The 14,335-nt window shown below is 40.1% G+C and overlaps 1 protein-coding gene across 1 annotated transcript in view; it reads left to right on the top strand.

Annotated features, from left to right (window-relative positions):
- Window positions 1–14,335, top strand: part of ARID5B (AT rich interactive domain 5B (MRF1-like)) — a 106,309-nt gene that overhangs the window by 27,896 nt on the left and 64,078 nt on the right. Inside the window, exon 2 of the mRNA XM_010287844.1 lies at window positions 7,075–7,305. Coding sequence (XP_010286146.1) covers window positions 7,075–7,305 — 231 coding nt within the window. The remainder of the gene's footprint in view (window positions 1–7,074; window positions 7,306–14,335) is intronic.

The following is a 14,335-nucleotide window of genomic DNA, read 5'->3' as shown; positions in this document are numbered from 1 at the left end:
AGTTTTGATTATATGGACATACTGTCAGTCATTGATCAACATATTCTGTTTCATCCCCATTAAGTAGGACTAGAAAACTCAGATCCAAATTGCTGACTGTAAAATGTTCTTTAACCATGTGCTTTAAGTACGCATTAGATGGTGCTGTCTTTTTTTTCTTTTTTTAATGACTGTATTGCTGTTGGGTTGAACAGTAGTTTCAATCTCCAGTAGATTTGTAAGTATTCTCTTTCTTTCAAATGTTAAACTAATCTTAGGAATTCTCTGAACGGCTGATGCTCTGCTGGCACTGTGACAGAAAACGGAGGGCTGGGGAAGTGGCACAAAATTCTGAGACTTAGCTCTGTCTCCTCCTTACAAGGGAAGAAATATCTGATACATGCAGAAAGGCTGTGCACTTATTCTGTATATTGGCAGAAATTGCTTTTGCTTTTTGATCAGTTTAAAAGCAAAGTCAGGCAGGTAAACGTCCACGTAAGAATTACAGGCAACTTGTTAACATCATCATCATCTGGTAAACATAAATGTAATCACTGTGTTCCGTATCCTGCAACACGTTGCCTTTGTTCTTGATTGCATTAACATTCAAATAGAGGGGGGTTCTCAAAGCAAGGATGAGTAGCATGGGTGCTGCCAACAAAGCGGTATCCCCGTTGTGTCAGTAATTTACCCAAATTTATTGAAACCCCAAAACACAGATTTCCTGTCCCATCTCATGGAGTTAAATCACTATTGTATTTGCATTTATCTGTGAGAGGAATATGATTCTTAGATTAGTATTTTTAGGTTGTGATTCATTAGCCAGCCAAGGCACATCAAGTGGCATTACTAGAGCGAACAAAGACTGTGGGAATGAAAAGGCAGGGAGGACTGGAAGAGCTGTGTTTGGTAAGTCTTCCCTAATCACTGGAGAGGGAGTGGATCAGTGTCCTAGAGCATGCAGGAGTAGTTTTGTGATGATGATGCAGCTACCTGAACTCCTCAGCTGTTGCTCCTAGCTCACAGCAGCCTGGTGCAAAGGGACAAGGATTCCTACTGGAGCTCTTAGCCTTGTGTCTGCACAGAGGATTCAGTGTGTGAAATGGTCAAGCAAGGAGCCAGCCATAATTCTTCGTGAAAGTTATTTCACTGGGAGAGCCATCCTTTCTCTCATTGGAGTACCCAGAGATGTAGGTGATGATTGGCATTGCTTCTTGGCCAGCTACAGTTATCTGAGCAATGATTTGGGGGTATTTGGCAGGTTATGACTGGATGGTGATACAGGAAGGTGCTTTCATTGCAAGATTCCTCTTAAAGTTTTTTGGTCATAAAGACCCATTTTTTTCTTCCTCCTTCTGGTTACTCTTTTGTTGTCCTGCTGTTTCTGTTGCTCTTCAGCTTTTTGAGGGATTCAGGTGTTTTAGGTGACTGTGTAGTAAGTTTGTTTCTGTCTGCTGGAAAGCTGTGCTATCTCCCCTTGGGGTGTTACTAGAAGAGGCAGCTTTGAGATGTGCAGAGCCAGTCTGGCCTGCAGTTGTTAGTTTTGAAGGGTCAGCTATGCACATCTTCCTCTCGTCTATACCTGTGTTCTCATGCCTGCACTGCAGAAAGACCTTGACAAAGGAGTAGAACAGGGAAAGGAGAACTGGATCCTACTGAAAGAGCTGGAAGAGTCAAAGTCCATTGTCACAGATGAGGGTCAACCTTTTTTATCTTGATGGCAAGTGTATCTGCTGGGAGGGGAATTTTCAGCATGCATTTGGACTATTTCTTTGGCATAGGGCAGACTACATTGTCACTTAGGTGGAATTCATTTCGCTCACTTAATTTGACCTGCAAGTTAAGCCTCTAGACTAAGGTAGTTGTCATTGATGAAGGAGGAGTAACTCCAGAGAGTGAGTTGATCCGTGTCTTACAAAACAGCAGGTTGGAAGGAGATCTCTCTGGCTACAAAAGGGATCTGCACAAATGTTGTAGACTAATTATTAAATGAAACAAGTCCCATCACGTGTGCTGCAGTGGCTTGCTAAGGATTGGTCTTGGGAGGACAGTGACATGTGAATGCTGCCCTGCAATAGTCAAGAGACATCCCATCTTGGGAGTCACAGCCGTGTTCATTCAGCTCTGCTAATCCTCGCCATTCCCAGTCCCTCTGGACATCCAGATGCATCCTCCATTACCTCCGTATCTGCTACGTATTGATGATATGGTCAAAGCCATGTGTACAAGCAATGATAAACTAATTATGATATGTGCATCCTCTGGGACACCCCCTTAGTTGTAATGAGGATAACGAAAGAAGGCAGAGTAGTGAGGGCACCATGCAGGAGAGGAGCCTAACGGACAGAGCCCTGCAACTTCTTTCATTTTCACTCTATATTCCAAATAACTCCCTTGGTCAATTTGCTACCCACACACCAAAGCATTGCCCCATTTTATCTGGTTCCCCTGATACTTCCATTGCTCATCTTATGAAGATCTGTGTTAACATTTATCAAAACAAATGGCAAGCCTGGGACCTTTTAAGAAGTTTTTTTAGTTAATAAAACCAATCTTCTACTTCTGTTATGTTAAAAGTACATTATCTTTTTATTACAAACTCTCTACAGCTCTGTCTGTTTTCCTTCTTGGCAATTTCATGACTGCTCCAGTTGATTGCTGTATGGAGAATTACAAAATCATTAAGGGTGGGGTTTTACCAGCTGACTTACAGTACAAGCCATTTCTCAAAATAACCACAACAGTGCAATACTGATGTGTAATTTACGTCACAGTATGTTTTTATGAAATAGTTTGTGGCTTATTCATTTAGATTTAGAACTGAGTATCTCTTCTCTTGCTTTTTAATCAAGCTTTCTTCTTTTTTCTTTTTTTTTTTCTTTTTATTTTTTAATATTTTCCACTCCTAGGTTTGGCTTGCCTCCAATTTACTAGCTACAGTGAGGAGGGAAAAAATGATTTTTTTTCTTTTTTTTTTTTCTTTCACCTGCAATTTAACTGCAAGTATGTTTTCCTCTTTGATGTATACATTTGTGCTAACTGCCTCGGAAGAGATGGTAGATTTGTGGTAGAGTATATTGCACAAAGGTAGAGCAGAGAATTGATAAAAAAGATGAAAAAGTTTGGAATTTCAAACCATAGCAAGCGAGTGACGCTATTTAGCCTCCTGCTTTAGTACGTTTCCTTTTTAAAAACGACTTTCTGTATAATGTCTTGTAATTAGAACAGGAAATCATTGAGTAACTGTAAGAAGAATAAGAGCACTTAAACTGAAAAGAAAATTACCTTCTGAGAAATTATATTCACAAATTTTTTTCCTTTTAAATTTTTTTTTTCTTCCCTTCACATTACCATGTTGGTAATGATAGTAACAGATGTACATACTCTTACCTGTGTCATTGTTCTGCTTATGTTTTGTGGGGGACAAAAATCATTTTCAGTAATGCAAAAAATGAATGGACAGAAAATGGGAAATGCCTAATTACAAAAAATATTCTGTGTCACAACAGAGTAGCAATTAAATTGAAACTTCAATATAATTATCAATAACAGTCGAGCCTGGAAGGGTGCCAGACGCGTAAAGTTGGTGCTCAGCCTTTATGTGGTTGCTAGGAGCACGGCGAAAAGTATAAAGCTTAGAGAAAGGAATGTCTAATGTAATAAAGTAACAGAAGGTAGCATAAATCATTGTGAGAGCAGTTCATATCGACATTATTTTACTTAAATTGGGTCGAAACTAGACATTTAGTCTTACAAGAGGCACAAATTCATATTTCTTCCTCAGAAATAACTCTGTGTTTTCTGGGAAGAAGTGGAGTATGCTTTCCTAGCACCAGCCTCGTACATATTTGGAATCTTTTAAGCAAAAATCTTTAAATGTTTGTTTCTGTTGGCATCCAAATGCATTTGCACTAATACGATTAAAAGAACTAAAGGGCAAAATACTTGGCAGCTTTTGCAGTTGAGGTAATTAGGTACAGGAAGGAACATGCATAGTTTTTCCATCAAGCTCTATAAAATCCTGGTGTGAAGGTCTTTTTAAAGAAGAAAATGCTTACTGATGTTGGGAGTAGATTATGGCGGTTAGCAATAACATTATAGGCTGATGTTTCCGAAACAAGCAAACAAAAAGCGAGTTAGTTTTGTATTTCTCTGTTCTTTCTGTAAATAGTTCTGGCTCTAGATGGATTTGTTAGGAATTCGTGCTTTTAGCAGGCTTTATTTTTTTTTCTTCTGGGGCTTTTAATTGTCTTGCGTTACATATTAAAAATGGTTGTGCTGATTTGAAAAGTCAGTTCTTGCATAGATTCATTGTGTTTGGCATTTCATGCATCTCTTACTTACAAAGACAACTTGAAGAACATGTAATCCAACATAAATGCCAGGCTGTGCCAAATCCCAGCTCTCTTTACCCCTCACAAAGGGAACTGTTGGATTACATCTATGCATATATAGGCAGAGCTCAGAAGGCAGGGGTGGAACCTTGCCTCCTAATTACAGTTTCTCTTGTTTTCAGCCCTGAAATATATAAATAAATGAAAATTTGACATTGGAGGGGGTTATTAAAACACACAATTATGATATAAGCATGGGATTAGCGTAATTTCAGTTAAGCCTTACGAACAGCATACTGTAGGTATTATCTTTTACCATGTTGAAGCTAAAATGAGATTCAGAAATACAGCATCTCAGTTTTCTAAGATCTCAGTTAAATGTTTTTAGAAACTACATTGTTTTGCTTGATTTTACTGGAATGTGATCCACGATTTGATCTCTCCTCCTCCTAAGAGTAAACTCTTTCTAATCATAGTTATCAAATATATTCAGTAATATACACTAAGCCTACCATTAAATGGCATGTGTTTAGATTTTGCTAGAAGAAAAATACTTCTTCTTTGGGCTTGCATTTTATTAGGGATTGGTCTACTTTGATTTCTCTTTCCTCGTGTGGGCGTGGTTGAGAAAAAAAGTCTTTGTTCCAGGAACACTCTGTCTTTCACTAAACAAATCTTCAGTTTATTCAGCCTTTGTTCATTCTTAGATTTATCTATTGAACCTGGAGTGAGTAAAGAAAAGAAACAAATGCATCGTAAAGTACTCATTGGAGTTGCACAAGCATGTATAAAAGTGATCCTGTAAAAAATGACTTGATTTTAATTTATGCCAGGGGTTTGAGTTAAGTTGTCAGTTGTCAGGGGTAGAAAGTTTGTATAATTCTGCACAGAGACTTACAGCACATTTGTCTAGAAACTAATGGTGTACTACAAAGGCACATGGGACATACATTTATATACACCCTGTTTAAAAAGCTGACCACATCCTGGCGTAAGAAAAGTGCTGTCAGATCAACAGATTCAGCTCATGACTATCTACACAAAGGTATAAAGTGGTGATAACTGTCAGGCAGGCGTATATGAAACTCTTGAAGGAGCTAAAGGATGAATCATGTGCTTATTAATTCCTAGAACAGTTTTCCTGGTCTGATTTTTAGAGTTTCCTAATAAAGAAGAGAGCACTTTATTCCCAGGAGCAATTGGCTCAATCGGCCTGTTGTGTAGGCTTATGGGATGCTTGTTCAAAACAAAGAAAAGCATGACCACATCCTGATTGACCAAAAGAGGTTTCAGGGCCATAAATTTTATGTTCTTAGAAAAGTAATGTAAATGCTCTTTATCAAAATTTATTACTCTTACTTTTTTACACAGATTGTTTGATGTCCCCACCTACATCACGGTAGTGGTGAAGGTTCTGAGTTTTTAAAAGTGATAGTTTTCAGGAGCTGTGCTTGTAAAAACGGTATTTTCCAAGTCCGTCTGCCGTGTTGATTTTTTTCTTGCAGCATTGCATTTGTCTGCAGCGATGACATTCTAGGTGATATATCTGCTTTCAGAGACTTCTTAAAATTTAGCCTTTTATGTGTCAACATTTCCGTTGCTTCACGCAAGTCAAGATGAGTTGTGCCATCATATTTAGTTGGGGAGAACTGATCTGACGTTTCTTTCAATATCTGAAGTGATTTTTACTTTAAGGGTAAAAAAGATGATTTCAGTATTGGTAATGGGATTAAATAGTAGGCCTTTTGTCTCTGACAGAAGAAATAGCTGAGTTAGTAATCAGAGTACAGCAGAAAACATAAACTGCACGCTCTTGCTTTGTCTTCATTGGCATGCATGGAAAGCCATGTTCAGTTACCCCACCTGAGGAGATACACGAGCATAAGAAGTGCTGTTAAGTACTGCCTGCATACCTGCAAATGAATAATTTCTCATGTTTGCATCTCGCGTTGGCTTTTTTTGCTGTTAGGTTTCCTGCTGGTTATCATATGATGAAACTTGATTGTGATATTTCAAAATCTGCTGCCTTTATGCTTAATATAATCTAAAATCTGGGGAAATGTAAAGGTCTGAGCTCTTGATTGCTTTGTATTTTAAGCCCACATTTCAACAGTATGAGCTGTTTGGAAATTTGCTTATTGTGCTCTGTAGGTGTTTTATTGAGTCCTGCTGCAATTTGCAGTTAATGCAAGGAAAGTTATTTCCACCTGTTGGGGTAGCTTAGCATCAATGACCAGGGCAGCTCAGCCCACCTCCCTGGTCCAGAGGTCCTTTGGTAGTTGCCAGTATCCGATACTTCAAAGGAGAATTAATAGCTGTATGCTCTGGGGCTTGTATATTATTATTTTTAAAAGACGTTAGCTGTTGTAAACATGAGTTCAGTAAGGCTGTATAGGGAACTGAGTAAAAATGACGGATAATATTTCTATCACAGCAGCCAAGTTGGCAAAGCGTGGAGAGCACTTTGATTCAGGCCGTTGGCCAACTTCTGCAGAGTGGTGTTTTCTTACTCATCCAGGTAGAGAGTCCTTGTGGATGAGCATGGGAGAACTAAACAGACAGAAAAAGAAGCTGTTTCAATAAACTTTTTAAAAACTTCTGGTTTTAACCTTTCTTTTGAAAACCACTGTGCTATAAAAGATAGGTTTTGAGAAAAGACTGAACCAGTGGGCCATAGGTTTTCTGAGATGCTTGAGTTACAGCCCTTGTTTTTATTTTTTCTGACATACTAAGAGTATTTTTTTTTCTTTTTTTCTTGCAGGTGAGGATGATGAAGATTCAAACCTGCTAATTCTCAGCTACCCACAGTACTGTCGATATCGTTCCATGTTAAAACGCATTCAGGACAAGCCTTCTTCAATACTAACAGACCAGTTTGTTTTAGCGCTGGGAGGCATTGCAGTAACAAGCAAGAACCCCCAAATCTTCTACTGTCGGGATACATTTGATCATCCTACTCTAATAGAAAATGAAAGTATATGTGATGAGTTTGGTAAGTCACATTACAGCTATTTTCTTTTTCACACAAGTAAAGACATTTCTCTTCAAGTGTCCACTGATTTCCAAGGGGAAGATGTAATTCCTTTGAAGTGAACCAATGCTGTTTATGTTTGAAATGTTAAGTACCAAATGTGCTCTTTCCTCTGTGAGACTGAAGACTTCTAGCAGCTAGTGATCTCAGTATTGCAACTTGAGTTTAGCACAGTCCAAGATAATGTTACATGGGTAGAGTGTGTAGCACAGTTGCTTGGTATGAGTGAAAGGATCCCTTGTCTCTATTTGAAACTTATCTACCTTAACCATTCGCCTTAGCCTGTGTCTTTCCAGAAGCTTTACAAAGCTACTTGTTTTTTTTTAAAGTCATTGTTGGTGCAATATGCTAACAAATGCAAAATAGGGGAGACTCCCTGCGCATCCTATTGCTGTTGCAGAGCACCTTTCAACTGTGCATGTGCTCCCAGGGCCCTGAACAAATGTCAGCTATAGCTGGTGTGTTTCTGCCCTTCCTGGAATGTGGGCTTTTTCAGTGGGGGCTTTGCCAGTGCTAGGAGCTTGATTTTAGAAGTGCAGAGGCAATTCTAGGAGGTGACCTCTTAATTCAAAGGGTGTACAGAGTACTCTGCAGCTCCAGAGGACTATGCAGCCCCTTACAGCTGGTAGGGAGGGCTGCAAGATTTGGCTCCTGATAGCTGTCAAGTGATTTCACACCTTTTTTTTGTGTGTCAGATCAACCCAAGGGCAGCGGATGTGCTGGTGAATATGTGGCAGAATGCATGTTGTGTACACACCCAGGGTAACTCCAGCAATGGGTCCAGGGTAATTTCTTTAACCGTATACCTACGCTGTGAGAATTAAGTTTTATTACCCCTTTGACCAGATGTGAGCGCTGTGGCTAATGCTAGCAAAGTGGTGGGTACACCTTTGCTATGCGAGACCTCTACATGAGCAAGAAAACTCATGTGGTCTCTTAAAGAGAGAACTTCTGATTATGTGTTTAATGAGTTCAATGATGCCTGTGATGGGAGAATTACCTCCTCCTTTTTCTTAAATCCAACGTGCTGTCCTTGAGCTTGGCACCCAGTCCAGGCCTGGTTGTGTTGGCAGAGAAACACCAACCCAACTGGTGGCATTGGGGCATTTGGTGAGGTAGTGCAGGACTGCTCCTCTGCTGCTGCACCTGTCAGCTCCCAACAGGCAGGAGAGATCCTTTCTCACGTGGTATCGTCACTGGAGCACATTACTGCTGTGAATAGTTCTAATTTTGAGATGTCAAGCTTTTGCAGGATCGGGCCCAAACTGTCAAGTCCGCTCACACTCACGCAAAACATTACAGGCTTTGAATGAACTATGAATAAAAGTGTTGGTTGCTCTTAGGGGGTGCGGGTGGTGAAAAAATGAATGAAATGCCCTGGAAGTTGGTTCCAATAACACAATAGTATCGTGTTGATTTTTATTTACTCTGAGCTCCGTCTCAGAATATGAAATTCAGTTTTAATTGACTATCCTTCTTATATGGGAAAGGTTATTTTAGGCTTGAAGGCATTTGATGAGCGTACCATCTGCTTTCTGTGGAGTATTTTATTCAGGGTCATTCCTTGATTACAGGTTTGTTGAAATAGTTGGATCCATAATGTAAGTGTATCATGGAATATTAGTAATAGATGAATCAGAGATGTGGAGTGATGCAGAAACTCCGCTTAGTGAACCATAGCAAGTGCTTTGTTCAGTCTCTGAAAGCTAACTGTGCCATTCTTTTGACCTTTGTGAGGCAATTATCTCATTATCAAACCAGAGTCACAGAAATCTTAGCCATAGAATTAAATAATGTGTATTTAAAATTTAGTTTGGTTTAAGAAGCAGATTTTTCTAAAATGCCTACAAAAACAAAAAAATACTACTCTTTAAAAGTATTTCTTATGAAAATAATGATGTGGTAAAATTTGCAAGCCCTGCTATGTTAGGAAGAAAGAGCTGGCCAATGTACGATTCTGTTTCTGTATTGCAAAATATATGGTGTCGATTATACTACCTTTGTTGAAGGCAACAGGCAAAGTGCTGTTTTATCCTTTTCTTTGCTGGCAGGACAATAAAATGCACAACACTTCGTTATACAAACAGTTTACATTGATATCGTGTAGATTGATGTCACATGTGGAAAGCGATGACTGCTAAAGCTAAACACAGGCAGGGTGGTACAGTAGATAACTGGATTACTCTAAGGCACTGGTATTTATCAGCCAAATCTGAGGGGAGACCAGATTACAGAAATGTGACTAAAATTCTTAAAAGGTGTCTATAAGGAGATCCAGACACATTTAATTTGAAGGGCTTGGCTATTTCTTACCTTGCAAATGAAAGAAGTGTGCAGAAGGAACAAGATAAGAACATGTGTATTTCCCCATCACCCGAAATTCTCCAAACTCTAAAGTGAGTACAAAATTTTGGAGATACGGTCTACTAATGTCTTTATGTGGGAAGCACCAGCTTCTAATACAGATGCCAGGTCGTCTTCAGAAACGTTGCTGTTGGGGAAGGTGTTGCATGTTCTCTGTGCGTTGGAGGACTGTGCAACAGATAGAGCATGTCACAAGTGAGACACCAGAAACACCTTTACAAAGAGCCCCATTCACCACAGCGTGTAAGCTGTTGTCCTTGTTAGGCAGTTTTAATAGAAATGTTTTTCTAGGAAGTATTCTCTCTACTTTTATTATACTATATTTATAACAAAAACATTTTGTTCAGCTCTGACGACTCCTCATACTCCCCCCTTTTTTCCCCATTCTGTAGTGTTTAACAAAAGTAAAGCAGGAAATGAGGAAGAAAAGCTAAGTTTTGTTGACAATAAATTATGGCTTTTTGGTGTGGGACTTTTTTAAGTAGAAGAGGTATGTAGATGCCGTCTGTGAGCTCCCACAGCCATGGCTGGAAGAGATGCTTTGATGCTTTGGGCAGTCCCATGTGGATGGCCTCTGTATTTCCGTAGAGCTGCTGTAGGGGTTAGGCTGCAGTAAGCTTCCCCACCGGCTCCAGTGTGGGCTACGAAGGCCAATACCTGCTGCTGACACTGCAGCTACCGGTGTCTGCCTTGGTCCTGCCTGTGCACTGCTGTGTGGCACGTGTCCAAACGGTTTGGGCAGGAATATTCAGGATCGGTTTTCTTGCAGAGTCCCTTTTCTGCTTCTCCTTTAACATGGTTCAGTGTGCCACAACTCCCGTCAAGGAGGCCACTGGAGAAGCAGGCTGCTGAGAAATCGGCTTGGCAGCTGGAAGGCTCAAACATTTGCATCTATTGCTTTGTAGCCTGCCAGGGAAGGACTCGCTCTCCATTTACAGAGGAAAGACTGCTGTGAGTGGGAAGCCTCCTGCTCCCATTCTTGTTGATATAACTACTGATTAGTTAATCTAACTGCCTTGGAGGGTTCCCCTCCAGAATGCAAATAGGCTTAAAAGCTTGCTGCTGTTCAGAAAGCAGAAGACATAAGCCGTGCTTGGATGTCTTAATAGCTAAAGCTCATGGATATGACCACAGTCAGACTGTATACCTCTTGCCCTCCTGAAGTAAGAGCAATTAGAGGTCCTCACCAGCATGAAATAGTCCAGGTGGATAATGAAATGCTGGTGTTGCTGGCTAGGAACAAGAAATCTGAGATTTTGAACCTGCACAAGAGGCTGGAGCAGAGTTGTCCACGGTCCAACTGAAGCGCAAAGGCTCCCCCCAGCCTGTGTAGGCTTGCAGGTGGCACTGAGCGAGGGGCACGGGGACACCTCAGGTTGGACTTGAGCAGCGGTGGCAGCGGAGTCCCTGCTGCAGCCCCACGGGCTGTGTGTGCCTGTATGAGGGAAGGACGGGTTGGACACAGCATGGTGAGCAAACAGGATCAGTTCTCATCATGGCCTCATGGCCTTGTTTTATTTCTCTTGCAGAGTAAATTTTACCGATGCATTCCTTATCTAACTACTCCTATTAATTGGCATGTGGAAAAAACCAAAACCCTATTTCCTCATTCCCCTGCTCCCTTAAAATAAAAATAATATGTGCCAGCTGAACAATTCATTTTTCTTCAACTCAGGAACATTGGTAAAGACATTTTTCAAAATCTTTTTCATTTATCAGCCTCTGGGGTTACTGTTACTCAATAACTTTTGCGAATGCATATAATTTACTGGCATTTGCTGTGTGTTCGTATATGCTGCAAGAGAGAAGGAATGAAAAAATAGGGGTCCTAATAGTTTTCATTATAGACCAAAGAGACCTAGTGGAGGCAAAGCTGCCTGTGCAGTGTCCAGAAGGTGTATCTGAGGATGATCCCTGGGCAGAAATCAGCGTGCAGTTGTTGCTAGAGCAACACACGGCCTCTGTGTTTTCTTGTCTGAAGAAGGTGACTCAAACTTCTCCCAGACTCGTGCCTGGTCCACAGCATGGACTGACTTCCAGGGAGCATCGACGAGTGTGGATCCTTCCGCAATCCGGTTGTGGGCTGTGTTGCCAAAAGCATGCCGGCCCCTACCGCAAGGGAGCGCACAGATGTGCCTATCAACATGTCCTCCACCTTCTCCAGGCCTGGGGACTCGCAGGGCTTCGCCAGGTGAAAATCTCGCACAGAAAGATTTGTCATGGTGTTTTGCTGGATAAATATTATAAATCCTGCCTGCTAAAGATGAACCAGAAGGCTCGCTTTCATTTTGTGAGCGTGGGGTTGCTTTTTCTGTAAACAGGACTGTGAGAGAAAACTGAATACCTTATTTCTTCTAAATTTTTTAAATATATTTGGTAAATTCTAAATCATTCTGGATTATTTTTATAGCATGCTAGGTCCAATATGCCGTTAAACAAGCTGTTTGGTCCCTGGGGTACTGTAAACACTTGTTCACCCCCAAAAGAAGGTTATAGGTTTTATTTCTGCGTGTAAAGGCCAATTTTTTATAAAACATTTCATACCAAAAGTGAAAGAACTACATCCTGCTGTGGTATTAATATCTGAAAAATTAAACTTCTTCATTTTACCATAATGAGCAATGCATTGGGAAACTGCTCATTGAAAAAAATGCGCAGTCCCCACTTCCCTTCTTCCCCCTCCCCCCCCAAAAAAAACTTAGTGATATATTGCTTGCATTGGAAAGAATCATGGACATGAAAAACAAAACCAAACTCAAAACCTTCAACAAGTCAGACCTCCCTGTGGAACAATGCAGAAAGCAGATTCCCTCACTTCCAGGGCTGGCAGGGAGTAGCTGGGAGTGAGGGATGATTTACCTGTCCTCCCAGCCACTGGGGTTTCTAAGCCAGCGATTTCAGAAGGGCTTACCTTCCTTCTTGTCATTGACCAGGGAAGCTGTGGCAGGACAGTGCTATGAAGAAGAAGGGACTCTTTAGGGTTAGGTCATGTGCCAGAAAAAATGTGTAGGATGAAAGCAAGCTGATGCCTTCAGGATATAGAGTGGTACCGTAACTCCTGGTATAGCTGAAATTTGGTCTTTGCTTTTGTTATACATCTCAGTTTACAGAAGTTTGTGACTCACAGATAAAATCAGTTGTTTAGGGGAAAAACATAACAAAACAAAACCTTGGCAGCGAATGAGAGAAAAAAAAAAAGAAAGAATGTTTCCAGTCTAAATGAAATACAGTTTTCCTGTTGGTGACTTTCTTTATTTGTGTGAGTCAAAGTTGGCTTTTCTTTTTCAACCAGCTCTAGTACAAAAATTGTACTTAGGCCTGAAAGGATGTTTTTTTAAATGTTTTTCAGCTGACATAAAGTATCGGCATTATTGCTGTTGACTATTTTGGCTACCTGCAGGGTAGTTTGTATCAGTGAAATTCAGAAAAACCCTGAAGTTTCCAGATAGATGCTTCAGGCTTCTTTGTTCTAACACAAATGTGATGTTAGAGTGGGATTGGTGTTAGTGCTCCTCTGCTAAGACTATAACATTTAAGCATTTCAACATGTGATAGGAAGAGTATGGAGGCTTTTTATTAGTGTGGGTACTGGGACCTCCTTAGATGGAGCTTTACAGTGGCATCTCCAACAGTCTGAAAAATATGCAAATTTTTTCCAAAGTCCTGGGCAGGGTGGCTTAGCTAAATATTTCAAATTTTAACTCTCTCAAAACAAAAACAGGACATAGCTGGAGGGGAAGTAATGATTAATGCATAATAGTGCTATATACAATATAGATAAATGTACATTTCCTCTTCCTTCCCACCCCACCTCTGCAAACATAAGCTTTTAGCATGAAAAAGCAAATCTGGAAATGTTCTGGTTTCTGGTCAGACTTCTTTCTTATTTTGTTAATTCAACTGTAGAGTAAGATATTAATGATCCCCAGATGTTGTTTGTAATGATTGATTTTTCAGTTGTGAAAAAATACTTGCAGTTTTTTTAAACAATTGATACTTTCTAGTGTGCTCTGCAGCATTTGAATAAAACGTCTGAAGGCAGAGCTGTTTATGTGCCCAACATAATTGCTTCTGTTAAGTGATTTCTTCATTCTTAACATTTTTAGCTCTAATTGCTTTTTCCCCATACATCTAAAAATAAATATTTGCAAGTTTTGCATTCTGTCACTCATTGAAATGCATAAAATATTTGTATACTCAAAGCAAAAAGGCACTGATAAGGGGTCACGTTCTGTCTCACTTAGTGGCGTAAATCCAAAATAACTCGATCCACTTCAGTGGCTGTTAGTCTGGATTTTCACCAGTTAACCAAAGGCAGAATCTCACCCAATGTTAACAGCAAGCTGTTAAGTGAACATAAGTAATGTGTGGTAAAGTAAGATAAAATACCTTCCTGTCTGTGAGAACTTCAGTAGAAACAGATACTCTTAACTTCTTCTTTTTTTTTTTTTTTTTTTTTTTTTGGTACATTTGCACTAGCCACCATAGGTGTAACCAGGATTAATATTAAGATAGATTATTTTTCACTTTATAATCAAAACCCCTTTATGGAGAACATCTACAGAATTGCTGATTTTATTCAGGTTGCGTGTTCCGGCTGCCCTCAGGAAGGCAGCAGATGCTGAAT

The sequence above is a fragment of the Phaethon lepturus genome, unplaced genomic scaffold (assembly GCF_000687285.1).
Source record: "Phaethon lepturus isolate BGI_N335 unplaced genomic scaffold, ASM68728v1 scaffold32535, whole genome shotgun sequence".
Taxonomy (NCBI): domain Eukaryota; kingdom Metazoa; phylum Chordata; class Aves; order Phaethontiformes; family Phaethontidae; genus Phaethon; species Phaethon lepturus.
The sequence above is the reverse complement of the archived record's forward strand: the minus strand, read 5'-3'. Positions and strand labels throughout refer to the sequence as shown.